This window comes from Anomalospiza imberbis, chromosome 3 (genome assembly GCF_031753505.1).
Source record: "Anomalospiza imberbis isolate Cuckoo-Finch-1a 21T00152 chromosome 3, ASM3175350v1, whole genome shotgun sequence".
NCBI lineage: Eukaryota > Metazoa > Chordata > Aves > Passeriformes > Viduidae > Anomalospiza > Anomalospiza imberbis.
In genome coordinates this window covers 66,172,434-66,188,772 of record NC_089683.1, presented here as the reverse complement: position 1 = coordinate 66,188,772, position 16,339 = coordinate 66,172,434, and the positions used below count along the sequence as shown (strand labels likewise).

At 39.9% G+C, this 16,339-nt stretch overlaps 1 protein-coding gene across 3 annotated transcripts in view; it reads left to right on the top strand.

Moving 5' to 3' along the window:
- The first annotated feature begins 1,184 nt into the window (after window positions 1-1,184).
- EPM2A (EPM2A glucan phosphatase, laforin) overlaps window positions 1,185-16,339 on the top strand; it is a 45,286-nt gene continuing 30,131 nt past the window's right edge. The window contains exon 1 of one of the 3 annotated variants that reach the window (XM_068184878.1): window positions 1,185-3,144. Coding sequence is in view for 2 of the 3 variants with exons in the window: in XM_068184875.1 (XP_068040976.1) it covers window positions 9,837-10,098 (262 nt within the window). In the remaining variant the exon portion in view is untranslated. Of the gene's footprint in view, window positions 3,145-9,725; window positions 10,099-10,288; window positions 10,441-16,339 lie in introns of those variants that run through there. The other 2 variants (XM_068184875.1, XM_068184876.1) reach the window with 2 other exon arrangements.

Here is a 16,339-nt window from a genome sequence, read left to right as displayed (position 1 = left end):
AAATTTATATAGTACCCAAATCAGTTGCTGAAGTTTAGTAGTTCCATTTACATTTCGAGCTGATTGTTTGTGAGCTTTAATGAAATCCACAGAGCTTTGCAAAGTACACGGCTGAGGGAAGCAGTAGAAAAAGGATCAGTCTCTATTGGTGTCTGCTTCGTTCAGACAGGGAAGAGCTTCTTTGCAATATTTCCTTTTTCCTTAATTTCTGTAGTTTTCTTGGCATTGTTAAAAAAATATTGATATCCCACTGGCTGTTCCTACTGAGACACTTAATCCACAGTCATACTAGTGTAAATTAATGTATCTAAAAGACCATTTTGCATAGCTTTATAAACAGCAATTTTATTTTCATAAAGTCTTATATTAAAGCTTCCACCTATGTTAAATATCCATGGCTTAAAATAGATGGTCTGAAAGCACAGAAAATGAAATATATGTTTCCAGAGGTATATAATCCTTTATGTGATAATATAGTCAAAGGAGGTTGTGGATTTATCTGTTACCTCTCAAAATGTCTTAGCTTTTGACTTCTAAAAAAAGAATGATTTTGCTAGAGTCACTTTGAATCTTTCTGCTAGCAAATGAAGGCACTGACAGTCAGTGCTTTTTATTTCATGCTTTTTAAATATGAAGAGAGGAAAACCTACGTTGTGAGGTTTAGTGTTTAACACAGTTAGAGAAATTCATTTGAGTAAGATTGGTTTAAACTTTCCCTACAAAGACATGGAGACCAAAATGATAGGAATACTGGTTTGTCTCTCTCCTTAAAAATATAAAAAGGAAAAGCATTAGAAGGTAGATATAACTGAGTTGCTACAACACAATATGCCACCTTGGCTCAGTTACTTTTGGAGACAATTAACGATGGACTCAGCTCTTGCAGTGTTAGATCTAAAAAAGTCTAAGTCTCATGCCTGTTTGGCATAGGATCCTTTGGGAATCAAATACTGATGTTGCTATGCTGCAGATGGTTGTTTAGTACAGATGTGGATTGGTCTGTGATTGCCACCTCTTCTGCAGTACTTGGCTTTGAGCATGCTGTAGCAAGGATTGTTCCACTGGTTACACATGGCAACAGGCTTGATTTTTTTTTTTTTCATTGATGCTAGTAACTTGCCTGACTGTTAACTTCCAACCCACAGGAGGATGGCTGATAGAGACAAACAAGTATCTGCAGTGACTAAAGGAGCATGAACATGCAAATACTAAATGTGTCTTTTGTGTTCATAATCACTCTTTAGAAATAGCATTGAAGAAAGCACTGTCAATTAGTTTAGCTTATTATTTTATATTGATAGAATTTATGTACTTTGAAAGCAGTGTGTGTACAGCTGAAAGTAAGGTAGTTCAGAAAGCAGAGGTAAGTGCTCTGTTATACTTGGAACCCACAGTCAGTACCTCATGAATACCACTTGTATTCTGGTGAGGAGGAACTGTGCAATAACACTGGTCAAATTCACCATGCCAGAAGTGATACTCACAGAATTTCTGATTATGGAAGCAACAGATTGAGTTATCACAACCCAGTCTTTGCAAAATGCTGAAGGATAGTTTGTTTGATGTGTCATTTAATGCAGTTCAGAGTAGTGAACACTAGCAATATCATGGATCATGAAGGTAAAGTTATTTTCATATTCATACTTACAGTCATAGTGAAAATGCAGAGCTTAATTGTTGCTTTCAGTTTAAATCACTTAAAATGTGAATGCTTCTAAAGGAAATCTAATAGTGGCACATCAAGTGCTTTACTGTGCTGCCCCTGTCAATCCAGACTGGCCATTGTGCCAGTCTAACAGCTCTGTGAGCTTTGCCTTTTCCTCCTTGAAATATTTTAGCCAGTGGGATAACTGTATTTGGTAATAAATTTAAATTACTCATAAGTATGTGCAGTGTAAAAACCCTCTGTTAAATAAGATAATGTTCTTGAGAACTTGGAACATGATATTCTACTACATGCTACAAAGAATTGTTAGTTGGCTGACAGGAACTCAAAAGTGCATGAAATTTGCATGGAACTAGTTCCAACAATCCCTATATAAATGTATTTTTTAAAACACCCAGTTCGTTGTTTTATGGGCAGGAACCTAAAAAGTGAGAGATCAGATCAGATTTGTTCTACAAGTTTCACAGACATGGAATTCGCTATCAAGCAAAAACTAATTCTGTTAATTTAAGAAAATAATTCCACTTACCTGGAATTTGAGGTCATGAGTGTAATACTTGAGAAATATGCATTTTCTCCCAAATTAATTTTGCCTGGTATTAATATATGAATCTGTTATCTTTTCCATTTAGATGTATCTCAGAATAGGAAAGGCATTTGGCAACAATATTTTATATAGCACTAAGCCTTAATGATCTTAGCTTGAGAATTTATGCTTATGGAAAAGTGCAGATTAGTTAATGTATAAAAGTAAACCAAGAAGGAATCTCTAAAAATTAGATCTCAGTGCTATTTTTCAGTAAACTTAAAAACACTTTAGAGGGCTCAGGCATAAGATGTTTCAGACAGCTTGCATTATAGTTTAATGCAGTAAGAATGAAAATAAGCACTGAGAAAGATAGTGTCATTTGAAAATTCAAGTGTTCTTATAGATGTTCAAGACAATGTGTGTGTAATTCAAGTGTAACTCTACACAGAGAATATTTGAAGTGTGCGCTGTACTTCCAAGGCTGTTGTAATACTGTTGATTAAGATGATGGATCTGGTTTTGGACTGATCTTCAACATCCATTATTCTTTCAAACAGGTGAAGGAAAACCAAGTGATCAGCTGCTGACTTAGGGGCCAGGTACAGCTCAGCTGTGGTTTCTGTGGCATTACCTTGAAGGATGGCTGTGCTAATGAGGAGGCATCTGTGTGAGAACTTGAGCTCAAGTGGAAACAGGTTACTATGGTACACAGCAACATACACATACCAAATTAAGTAGCAGGAGTCCCCTGTCTATGATCTAGTCTGCAAAGTATGTCATACACATCTCTTGGTTCTTGGCTGCAAGCTGTTGCCATGGCCGGTGCAAGGTTGCTAAGTTGCAAGCTGTTTACACTCTCATTCTAGACTGCAATTCCTATTTCCAAGAGTTTCTTTATATCTGGATGAAAGTAGTGTTTGTTTCTTAGCAAGGATTATTTGTGTGCCAGGTAAATGAATTTAGGGAACCTTGACAAAACAGCCAAAATAAAGATTCTTTAAAATAAAGAGATGTGCAGTGGAAAATTTGGTAAACACTTGAAACCAGAAAGATAAGCAGCAATGTGTTGTATTGATGCAGTGATTCAGATACAGATACAGATTTGTATATGGAAAGAAGATAAGAGAGTAAGATACTCTATATGCTGTTATATACACTTGAGCATTAAATCTCTGTTTTATTGGATTTACTGGTGATATAACTGCTTCCTTTTTTTTTTTTTTTAATGTTGTGGAACTGTTGGGTAGGGAGCAGGGTGCTTTCTCTTTTTTTTTTTTTTTTTTTCATTTCTGCTGGCACTTTTCCTAGACCTTAAAAATCATGTGTTGATCTAAAGATAACTTCTGGATTTGTTTTTTGATCCAGTTTCAGTCTAAGAAAAAGGCTTTAAGTTGTTTTTACTTTTTTAATATAACTGGAAAAATAAATTGATTGGTTGGGTCAGTCACCAGTAAGTTTGATTTGTTGTACTATGTGGAGCATATAATAACCACTGAGAATTGTATACTTAAATGAATAGTCATTTCTGTTCCCTTTTGTGATACAGGTCCATGGCTTCAAGGATAATATCCTTCAGTTTGCTTAATTTTTTAAAAAACAAGTAAAGGGAAACCTTTACTGTTCCAAACAGCTTTTGTTCCAAAGCTGCTTAATCATTATGCAGTAAAATGCACAGTAACTTAATTAACCTAATTAATAGTAACTTAAGTAATTAGTAATTTACCTAAAATCTCGTCAGACTTGTCAGCAAGACTTCAATTTTTTTAGGCTGTTTATTAAATTCCGGTCAGTTTTGGAGCTAGAAGCCTATTGCTTAAGCACATATTGAGAAGGAAGTTCTCTTGTCAAACTTCCTTTCCCATGGTTGCTTTTCTCCACATCTAATGCTGTGTGTGACTTCCTGAAATGTTGCTGGTCATACATAAAACAATTGCAATTAAAAGGTCTGCATAATGAAAAGTAAGCAATTAAATTTTTCTTAAAATGGCCCCAGGAACTTTCTGTCAATCAGTAATTTGCTGGGGATCCCAAGAACACTGAAACCCTGCACAGGTACAGAGAGTGCATTAGACTGGAGCGCAATTATTAGGATCTGTGAGCATTGGCTTTTGAAAGTGGAAAGATTATTTATGTCTCCCCAGAAAAAAAGATAGGCACATTGTTCTACTTAAAACTTAATGTCATATTATAGCACATAAGTTTTGGGTCAGATTGCATTCTCCTAACTAATGAAATAAAGTTTTGCTATTCCGTACAGTCAAATATTTGTTTTTACACTGTCTTGTTTCCAAACAGCCGAAACACTTTTTTTTTTTTTTTTTTTTTTTTTTTCCCTTAAGTAGACATTTTAAGTAGAAACCTGATGTAACATTGGTGGTAATAGGCTGGTTTCAAAAATGAAGCTTACAATGAGTTAATATTGTAGTGATTACTGCTACATACTGTTTTTCCCTCAAGAAGCTCCAGGTACATTGATCTCCAAGTAAGCACTTGGCCTCTCTCATCCCTTTGTGCCAGGGAGAAAAGCCTTGTTCCTGCTAGGGCTACCAGAACTTCGGGCTGGTTTGGGTCACAGCATCCCAGTGCAAATGCACCACAGATGATGTGGATCATCCCTCCAAAAACTGTGTGGCTCATTCTGGTCAGGAAAGGAGCCATGTGCTGGACTAGTCTGCAATATTTGTTCATTTCTGGACATTGGTGAGGCTGATAGGACGTCCTAAAAGGGCCTCATGCTGAAATATGTTGGGACTTTTTCCAGCTCCCGAGGCATATGAGGCTGGGGAGGATGCAGACAGCTTAATTGGATGTTGAAAAAAGAAACCTACCAGATCAGTTATTCCTGTATGTATTTCTGTAGTGTTTACTGTAATGTTACTGCATATTTATACTGCCAAGTTACTTCTAAAACCAACAAACTTTAAAAAAAATATGCTACACAAGCCTCTATTCAAAAGTGGAAACCATCTCCTTTAGTGTCCTATCTATTGTTGCAGAATAATTTTCCAACACAATTCCTGAAATGGTCAGTCCTGACAGAACTTCTGTAGCTTAGTCTGCATAAAAGGTTGCTCCTAGCAATAAGCAGCTAAAATGGTTCATGCAGTTATCAGTGCTCTGACACAGCTCAAAACTAAAAATTATGGATAGCAGTGCTTATCTGTTAACAAGTTCTTTAATTCTTAGTCTTCTTTCAGTCTCCAGTCTATAAAGATATTTCTTAGCTGCTGTATTGTCAAATTAGAAGTAGTGGTGAGAGCATTAGGTCATCGTTCTATCAGAATTGATATGAGAGGGACAGTTAGAATTCAATTAGAAGGTCTGGGTCCGTAGATTCATTAGTTTAGAACAATCAACTTTTACTTAAACCAGTGGTCGTAAATTATTTGCACTAGAATAGGGTTTCTTTTAAATTTGGCTCAATCTCTTTGAAGAAATACAGGCTGTCTAAATTTTTCAGCAATGAACGTTTTACCCAAATCATTAATACATCTAAATCAGCTTATCCCATAATATAAATGTTTGCCTTTTTACAAGCAAGACTGCATACCATATGCTGCCTTTCTCATTTCTATAATTAGCAGAAACATTTGGGAATTGCAATAACATTTTCTCTGTATCTTTACAAGAAAGAAAATGACCTAAAAAGGGAAGAAAGGCAAGTCTAGGAAGGAGCACTGCTAATCTAAACATCACCCACAACTTGCAATCAGGGACACTCCCTCCCTTCTCCAACCAAATATTTCTGTATTTGTGTTTTGTTTCTGTTATTCAAACTCTCTCTCTTCACTACAGATTTCCCTACTTGGAAATATTATCATCTTAGATCACTGTACAGCAATAACAGATAAAGCTGTTCCAAGCTGAAACTGGGCTATGTGGTAAAAGTTTGGAATCGCTAAAGAATACTTATACTGCAGACACAGGCTACCCCAACGTGGAACTATTAAGTTCAACTGTCATTTTAGTAGTGTTCACATTGATCAGATAACTGTGTGCTGTCTCTATACCTACTACACGCTTTTCAGATAAGAAAATTATGAAGAAAAAGATGACTTTCCACTTGGAAGGCTGAATTTTTAACTGGTGTATACTGTCAAACTTCTTAACTACTGTCTTCACTAAAGTTTCAGCCAGCAATACTTTGCGCAATTTTCTTGGGATATAACAAATGGTTTAAAACTCTTGGGTTCCCAAAAATACCATGACAATTTTATCTCTGAAAGAGACACCATAAGAAATTAGACTTCTGCAGAATGTTAGAACTCTGATTCTGCAAAAGTTTAGTGCACAGCAAGTGAAAATGCCCTTAAATGTGTTTTACATGTCTGCAAATAAAGTCACATTTCTGGACATTCAGACTTCTCTCTAGAATCCTTTCAGATACAGCCATTAGGCAGAAACCTGAAGGCATAACTAATGGTTGGTTGATGTTAAGTTGGTACACGGCCTTGGTGAGTCCTCCTGTGAGATCCCCACTACCTGCACAAATTTTGGATAATAAACCAGCTAATTAGCTAGAAATTACATAAGGCTACTATGTATCAGTACAATTTAGGTGAAATCCACAAAGCAAGTGATTCTTGCAGAAACTGTGAGCTCTTGAGTCCCTTCTTGCCAGTTAGAAACAACTTTAGCAAATGCCTGGGATGGTAGCAGAAACAATAAACTGAAGGCTTTAAAATAAACTTGGCACTAAGCCTCGCTGTGTTGCTAGTTCACTGTTCGATTTGAGGTCAATCGAGGCTTCCAGTCAGCAAGCGGGTGCTGTAAGTTAAGTATGCTGAGAGATCCTAAACAGCTGTGAGGGGCACAAATGCACAGCATTTATTATTGCCATGCAGACAGACCACTAATATGGCAGCTTGTTCCCACAGGAATCAACAATTGACAGTAGTTTTTGTGACAGTTAAAAACAACTTGACTATTAGGGGTTTGCCCCTTTGTGCCAAAGCTATTTGATGGGAACTGTAGGGCTTGCCAAGTTGGAATGAAGACTTACTATAGTGGAAAAAAAGAAACATAAAGGAAATAGTCATGTTTAATTTGTGGTTGTAAAAGATGACTGCATTATTGTGAAAGCTTTTAGGTTTCAGAATAGTGTTGAGGACTGTATGGGAAGAGCACTGGCCAGGCAGTACTAGAATAACAGGTCATTTTGGCAAAGGAAACTATTGTTAATTCCTTAAGAGGCTTAGAGTGACACTTGAAACTAAATTTAGGGTTATGGCAGTGGCTCAGCTGTGGAAATACTTAATCAACTCCTTCAATCCCAAATACAAACAGTAAGTGGAACTCCTCCCCACCTCCCCTGCCTTTACTCCAGCTGAAATTCCAGTTTAGAAGATGACAAATCATAGACCATGCAAATCTAACAGGGGAAAAAGACCATACCTTTTCCTTTGCTTCTTGACCTTAAAAACAAACCTTACAGTACCTTTAGCCCCTCAGTCTCAGATCTAATGCTAATAAATTTTATCCTGTCTACAGCCCCCAATCAACCTGCAATTTCACCAATATAAACTGCTCTTCTGTTCCTACTGTGCCCAGGCATGGGATGTCCCAAGCCAATCTACATTTCTAGTTTTTATCTCAGTCTTGCAGGATCCATCAGTAGATCCAGTTTTTCAGCCCTTCCTGTTGATCTCAACCTAACCCTTATCTGCACTAGGGCTTTTGAGAAAACCTCAGCAAATCAAGCTGGCCACTTTCTGTCATCTTTAACTTTAATCTAACACACAATATTGAGTGGCACAAAATGGATTAAGGCAGATCCTGGAGAAGAAATTGACTAAATTATTTTTAAAGATACTACTTGGCACATCAAAGTCTACAGAACAATTTTTTATTGTTCCACAAGGCTTACAGGTCTAAGATGAGGACTCAGTATTTACAGGCATAAAGCAGTTCAGATTTGTCCAAAGATGGATGTTGCTGGTCTCTCTTTACGCTGGGGCTTAGAGAACAGCCAGGATCTAAACTGTCAATTGGATGCCCTATTGGATGCTGCAGTCTTTAAGCTGAGACTGTGACTGGAATGAGCAGAAGCATATGGTTTTATGTAGACACAATATGCTGGGGTGGTTTTAGGACTTCTGTCATGCTTCAGCTTTAGGCTAAAACCCCAAGATTGTTACATTCTGTCTCGTCCATGCTGCTAAAATGAAGGTGTATGGTAAAGAGTTAGATATTTGAAAGACAATTATGAGACAGGGTATGGGTAGCTCGACTGTAAGGTTGAGAAAAAAAAAATTAAAATGTACTGCACTGTTCCACAAAAGCAGCAGTGCTACAGTAAAGCCAGCAGAAATGGAGGACAGCGAGAATTTAATTTGCTTTGGTTATGTCTGGAAAAGTGGTGGAATATCACTTACACAAGTTCAATGAATATCAGTGAAAACTGGCTAAAGCACTCTTAAAAATAAATTTGGCAGCACATACACTTCAGTGTCATCACCCCTGAATAAAGGAAACAAACAGCCATCTCTTGAGGCAGGATTTCTTTTGACTCATTGAAAGGCCTTCATCCTGTTCCCAGAACTTGACCTAAATAAAGTTACCACTCCTCTGTTTCTGTCCTTAAAAGCTTCTGAAATGGGTGTATTTAAGTAGGGACCGCCCATTAAATGGTTGGATTGCATCCTCTTCCTCAGTCTTTTTAAGTCCTGAGTATTGCTCCACGTAGGAGTTGCCAAATTTTCCCCTTTGGCTGTAAACAGAACTCGTGCAGCGAACTCCGGATTTCTTTTAAAAGCTTTCTAACCTCCCTCAGCATTTCACATTTCTTTTCTCACCACGACTGGCTGGCTGTCAGCGGGGAAGGCATAAACATCATGAACACTAGAGCGTTATTTGCAGCCAGTCCTTGTTTGTAGCTGCAAGTATGGCAATTTTCAGTGATGTTTTTGCTGCGTTAAATTAAGCCTGGGCTCTTGGGAGTAATTGCAATGGCTTCCTTTAATGCAGCAATAATCCTTGTTAAAGTCACCATACGTGACGCGTACCCTTTGGCAACCGGGAGAGCCAGTGTTTAGCTGCGGATGGGATTTTCCATCCCCACTTTAGGAGGCGATCGAGGGTCGGTGTTGTTTGAACTCCCGGCCGCTACTTTCGGAGGGGAAATTCCCTCGGCTACGTGCGTGCGGCAGCCGAGCGCCCGAAACAACCGCACCGGGAGCAGCCCCGACCGAAGGAGCCACCGCTCGGGCTCCGCAAGGGGCAGGGGCGGTGTCCGGGGCAGGGACGGTGTCCGGGGCAGGGGCGGTGTCCGGGGCAGGGGCACTGTCCGGGGCAGGGGCGGTGTCCGGGGCAGGGGCACTGTCCGGGGCAGGGACGGTGTCCGGGGCAGGGGCACTGTCCGGGGCAGGGGCACTGTCCGGGGCAGGGACGGTGTCCGGGGCAGGGGCGGTGTCCGGGGCAGGGGCACTGTCCGGGGCAGGGGCGGTGTCCGGGGCAGGGGCACTGTCCGGGGCAGGGGCACTGTCCGGGGCAGGGGCGGTGTCCGGGGCAGGGACGGTGTCCGACCCCCAGGCCCGGCGGAAGGGCGGGCCCGGGCGGCCTGCCAGCTGCAGCTCTGCTGCCGGCCGTGCTGCAGCGGTAGCAGAGCTCCTCGTTAAACCCCATTCTTTGTGCAGCAGTAAAATGCTGTTCCGCTTCGGCGTGGTGCTGCCCGCCCGGGTGACGGAGGGCGGCGCGGAGCTGCTGGTGGCCGGGTCGCGGCCGGAGCTGGGCGAGTGGGACCCGCGGCGCGCCGTGCCCATGAGGCGGGCGCGGCCGAGCGCCCCGCTGCCCGCCCAGGAGCCCGCGCTGTGGCTGGCGGAGGTGGCGCTGCCGGACGAGGACGCCGCCAGCCCCTTCTGGTACAAGTTCCTGCGGCGGGAGGGCGGCCACTTCCTCTGGGAAGGTAACGGAGGGGACCCCTCGCACGCCCGGCGCTGCCCGGCGCAAGGACGTGGCCGCCCGCCGGCCCTGGCGGGAGGGGCGGTGCGCGCTCTCCCTGAGCGATGGCTCTGCTCTGGCCGCCCCGGCGGCCCCGCCGCTTCCTGCCGCGGCCGCGAGGCTGTCCCGGTCGGTCGGGCCGTGCCGGAGCCGGAGCTGCTGATGCTCCGGCTCGGCGGTGCCCGGAGCTGTGCTTGCAGGTAGAGCCGCCCAGGCTGTCGTGGCGTGACGTGGGTTCTCGCAAACAAAAATGTTTTCTGACTGTGTGATGGAGGCGGGTGAATGCAGAAGGAGGCTGCCTTTCTAGGTTGGTAAAAGTTACTTGAAACAGTTTCATTTTTCCCCTCTTACTTTAGGCATCCATTGTCGTGATGTTTTGTTTTGTTTCTTTTCTTTCCCCAGAAGTGAAGGATTTAGGATCTCCTAGTATGCACTATGGTTGTTACTTTATTTCGCTAAGATGAAATGTCATGATGGCATTTTCAGGCTGGTAAATTTTGATATTTTGATTTTTTAAAGAAAAACACAGGGAGAAGTTCAGTTGCAGCTTTTCCAGTCTTCTTGATGTTTCAGTAGTTCTTCCACCGTGTTTTCCTCCTGCTATGTGTTTTCAAATGTTGAATGACTCTGGTCAGTTTCCATGTGCTGTTCTAGTACATGGAAGTATCTCAAATTCAAGAGAACACTCAGACAATCGTCTGCTGAGTCAAATAAAACTCTAAATATACCTCCTGTAAATGAGGAATGATAATACCTAGTGAAAGGAAGACAGATCACTTGGTAATTTGTGAGGGTATTTTTTTAACTCACAGCATAATAGTCCATGTACCAAAATAACACATTGTAGAGCAGTTGCTCTTCACCCATTTTAAGAATACATACCACACTTCTGAACTGCCTTTCTGTCATGTAGACTAAAACATGCATGTTGTCATAACTGTTGCATTTGTTTGTTCTTCTTTATGCTAATAAAAGACTGTGTTAATGCTGCATTCACAGAAGTTTACATCATAAAGGACTATGAACATCATACTATAGCAATTGTTTTGTTTAGCAGCTAAAACAAAAACAAATAGTATATTCTGCCTGTATTAACCATGTTTTTCTTTTCCAGAATTGCAGGAAAAGTGAATTTATGGAATAAAAATCTTTACATCTGTCCAAGGAAGCAGAATTGGGTCTCTTTGAAGGTGCCAAGTTGTACATAATATGACAATGATACTGGTATATAAAGCAGTCCTCACCACACAGATTCTAGAAATAGTAGTAGAATTAGAAATAATTAGAATTTCCTAGAAATAATAGAGAATAATTACAGGGAATCAGCATTTTTAAGGTTGATGGTTATTTTCTGGTTTGGAAGTAGTGGTAGCCCAAATTGTTATCTGTTCCAGGGAGCACATTTAGGAAATGTAGTCAGAGTAATAAACATACTTTGTTTTGGCAGATTTGCAGTTTTAGGATTAACCCTGCTGGCGTTTTGTTCTTGTCATTGTGAATGCTCAGGAGTTTGAGCTCAGTGCTTAGTAGGATTGATACAAAGCAAGTGGACATATAATCTAAATGCAGAAGAATTTTGTAATTAGTCATTCATATCAACAATTTCTTCCTCAGTTGATATTTACAGGAATGCACAAATTTGCTTAAACCTTGAAATTTATTGTTCTTGCTGTATTGCATGAAGGGAGCCTAGGGATGTTTTCTTATCCAATAACTGAGCAATCTTGCAGTTCTTTTTAATCTCTTTTAATGCTTTTTTGGTTTTGGGGTTTTTTTTTTAACTATTGATCAATGAAAATTTGGCTGTCATCTGTTTATTCTTATAAAAATCACAACTTGAAAAGACATCTCTCTTCTTAAAGAAAAGAACAGGTGATTTTTGTGCTAAACAAATGCTGTGTGTTGTCTCTTTAGTATCCTGCATGTTTAGAATTAAAATGGGCTTTGGGAAACACTTAGCACTTGCAGAACGTCTGCAGTTTTGACGACATGTTTGTGAGGGATAGAGGAAAGTGCAGAATGCTACTTGCTCTGAGTTTGAGTTGAGGCATCCATCTGTAACCAGAGAAACTGTAGTCCATGGATGTCAGTCTAGTTATGGATGTCAGATGTTTACATATATTGGATGTTAAAATCGTGTGCTATTTTAAAGAAAATTACTTCAGCTTTTTTACTAAGACATGTATGTGTGTGAGAATTCCACTGGCAGTGCATATTGTTTTTATGATAGTACAATACCTATGTATCATGTATTTTGAGTACAAATTTCAGCCATTCCAATACAGTGGGGAAGACTGAAAGATAAAAGTGGGGGTAGTTGTTTATGTGGGCTAGAAGAGTCAAAGTCACAGGCCAGTGTTCTATGGCTTTTGGTAGGAAGCTTTCAGGCAAGGCTTGGCCTGTGCAAGATTCACTGGGTTGTTGCATGTGCCTTAAGGGAGCAAGTTTCCTTCCCTAGGAGGATGAAGTGGGAGGTGAGACTCCCCTGTGCTCCTGAAGGATCAGATGTTGCTAGTCTGCACTCAGGACCTGTCACTTAAAGCCATTTAGCGTTCTGGCTCAGGTCACATGAGCTGTGGGGGGTTTCTTCAGGGATGGTACTTGCTTACCTACTGTGAAAGCTGAAGCCTGCTATCCAGGAGGGTTTGTGATATGCCGAGGTATCTGTGGAAACAGGTTGGTTATGCTGAGCTTTAGAATCTGGGAATAGGTTTAGAAAAAAAGCTAAATTCATGTATGTACCTTTTTCTCCCCCAACTGCACCTGTGTCTGTGTCCTTTGTTTTTCATGTTGGTTCTTCAAAATTTGACTTAACATCTCTCAGCTTGGAAGCTAAAAGTATTTTGTGCCTGCTGTCAAAGCTAAATAAATACAAGATGAACCTTATGCTTGAGTTTGTTTTTGTGAGTTTATGATGGAAGACTAATCTGTGCCTTTATCCCCTTACTTTCATCTATATAAACTGTAGGTACTAATAAAGAACCATGCTGCATAAAAGGACAGGGAATTTGCTAGAACTGTATTTTGAGATGATGGAATACAATCTGCTGACACTTTTTATTTTTGGGAAGGGGAAAAATAAGTTACATAAAAAATCTACAAAAGCTCGTAGTACATACACAAGCTTGTATTGTAAAATATTGGCCTTCTGTTGCCCAGAGAAATTGTGGATGCCCCTTTCTTGAAATGTTGAAGGCCAGGTTGGATGGGGTCCTGAGCAGCCTGGTCTACTGAAACGTGTCTCTGCCTGGGGAACTGGTTGGTCTTTTAGGCCACTTCCAACCCAAACCATTTTGTTATTCTGTGATTTTCGTGTAGCTCTTAATTTAGATGGTGTAGATGAAGCTTGTCAGATACAGTATCACCAGTGAAAGCTCCAAAGCACGGTCAGCCTATACTCTAGTGAGCAGAGCCTTAATCCTTCCAAAAAACCTCCATCTCTATTTTTGGGGAGGAAGGAGGAGAGAAAAGGAGACGTCTTGTTTGCAAGACAAATGATACAATACAGTGCAATTTAGAAGCAATTATGTTACTCAGACTGTGGTATGTTGGCCTTCCATCATTTCCAGTTCACGCTTCTGTGAGCCTATTTGTATAAATCAAAAGATTGGTACATTTATGGAGTAATAAAGGTCTTCACATCACTATAATACAACCAGTGAAAATATCAGAAATAAATTCTGATCATAGGTGTCAAGGTTGAGCACCTGATTAGTTGAAAACATTGGTGATAGTTAAGCACATTAAAATTTCGCTTTTAAAAGTGTGTTGAAACTGAAAGCAATCTGGCTTTTGGCCTCAGCTCTTTGAATAAAAAAGGTGTAATTTCTTCATTAAAAGGAGGGGATTCTTCTGAGGCTGTATGAGAAGGTAAGATCTAGTTGCCATTTGCAATGGAGAGATTGTAATGGAATGAAAAATACTTGGGGCTAAGCCTTAGCAGGATATGAAAAATAAAATTTTGAGGCCATTCTAAGAGATACAGTTGGATACAATGTTAATTTCTGTAACTGAGATGCATGATTGTTGTTTTCCTTTTTTTTTCCTCCAAAGCTAATCTACAGATCCCCAAAATACGTAGCGGCTCCATTATTAAAAACAAACAAAGAGAACTAAATCAAACAAAAAAAAAAAACCCCAGCGAACCCTGAAGAGTTACATTTCTTCATGGCTCTTTTCATGCAGATGTTTCATGTAGTGCTCTTCCCACTGGGTGGTGCCATATTCCCTGTGTATAGCCAGCGCCTGCCTCCCGTCTTGCAGCTCCTTGTATGTTTCATTAGTATTTAGTGTAATCTGTTACACTCTTGAAAATAATCCTGAATTTTACTTATTTTCCCAAATCCCAGTTCTGAAGTCGGTGGTGACTAGAAATGAACATAAAGCACAAGTTGTATGATAGTTGAATAATTGTGCATTCATAGGCATTTTGTTCCTGCAAACTGTTGCTTTCTGGACAGCACTAGATACCTTAACACCTTTCAGATGCGACAAAACTTAACGAGTGGATAACTTTGAATTCTTCAACCCAATACTTCTTTAAGGAATGGAAAAAAGCTTTGGTTACAATGTACAATAATTGCTCATTGTGTTTTGTTCTTCAACCCCCTCAAGGCTTATCATAGCCTGCATTTTGGTGCAATTAAATGGCATCAAGATTCCCATTGCTTTCTATCTGCTTATCAGCATTAGCCAGCTTATAGCAGCAGCAGACCAGACATCAGTAAAACAATGTAGAATGGCCACGTGAAACTGCAACATTACAAGAATAAAAATAAACACATATACTTGCATTCCTCTGTGTTTGGCAGGCATGGATCTTTTCCTACCCACAGAGATAATCAGGAGCCAGTTCTGATTTCTATGCCAGCCTAATTAAAGCCTTTGTGGTTATAATGGCAAATTTACAATGAATGCATTGTTTATGCAAATCCTATATTTACCTTTTTTCCTGTCCCTCACTTCCAAGTGGTGGTAGTGTGCAATAGGACTCAACAACTTATTTTGAATGGCAAGAAATAACTTATTTTGAATGGCAAGAAACACTGAGAAGTGATAAGTAACTGGGATGGTACTTTGGTCAAAGTAATGCCACGGTTGCTATTTTGATGTAGCTCATTTCCTGCCTATTCTTCTGGTATGGTAGAAAGTAGCAATCAGTAGTAGAAAGTACAGTAAACAGTGTCAAAGCAAGCAGGAAGATGGTATTAGATTATATATTTTGTTGCTATTAACCATTATTCTCTCATCTGTATTTCCTGTAGTGTTATTTCTACCATCTGTCAGAAAAGAAACTGTCTTATACATGAGGAAAGTTTCCTTTTAGATGCTTTTCTCTGATTTCATCATTAAACCAGGAATTTGGTTAAAATGTCTTAGTACAACAGAAATACTCACTGAAAAACACCTGGGCCTGAGCAGACCTACAGAGAGAAATAAAACATGTTTTTGAAAGTTGCCTTTGAAAATTCTGATTTTCTTATATCTGATTGAAAAAGAAAAAAAAAAGCCTTGGTGATGAACAGCATTAAGTGTTAAGAATGGCTTTCTTGTAAACCATTTAGTTTTAATTCAGGCATAATTTCAAAATGTAATTCCATCAAACAATTTTCTTAGGATATATAAATAGACTAAAACATCTTAAATTCTGCCTGGATTTTAATAGAATTAGAACTTGTTTCCATGGTTCTGTGTAGCAGCTCTACCAAAAAGGAAGTTGAAACAGTCTGCTTTAAGTCTGGTAGAATACAAACGTGGTGTATGATGCACATGGTTTTCTTCTTTTTGGGTATCTCTTCTTGGCTTGCAAATGCAAGGAAACATTTCTGAAAATCAGACCAGTTAAGGAGGAGTTACTTAACTAGGTATGGCAAATTAACAATTTTGTCTTACATTAATACTAGGTATTTAAGTAATACAATAAGTTCATCTGCCACTTACAGAATCTAAGGGGAAGATGGTTTCCTGACAGCAGAAAAAAGTAGCATTAAAAATCAAAGCATGCTTTTCTTAAGCATATGGGTAGGGCTTCATACATGGCATACAGAATTGGAGCTATTTGTCAGAGCTGTTAAAACAAAGGGCTGCTACTGAGGACTTTGCTGAGACTTGAGGAAGGTGGGACTCCAGAGCCTGTGGCAGACTCAAACTCTCAAAAACTTGACCTTGCTCAGTTCCAAAGAGAGGAATTCAGTCCCCTCCACCTC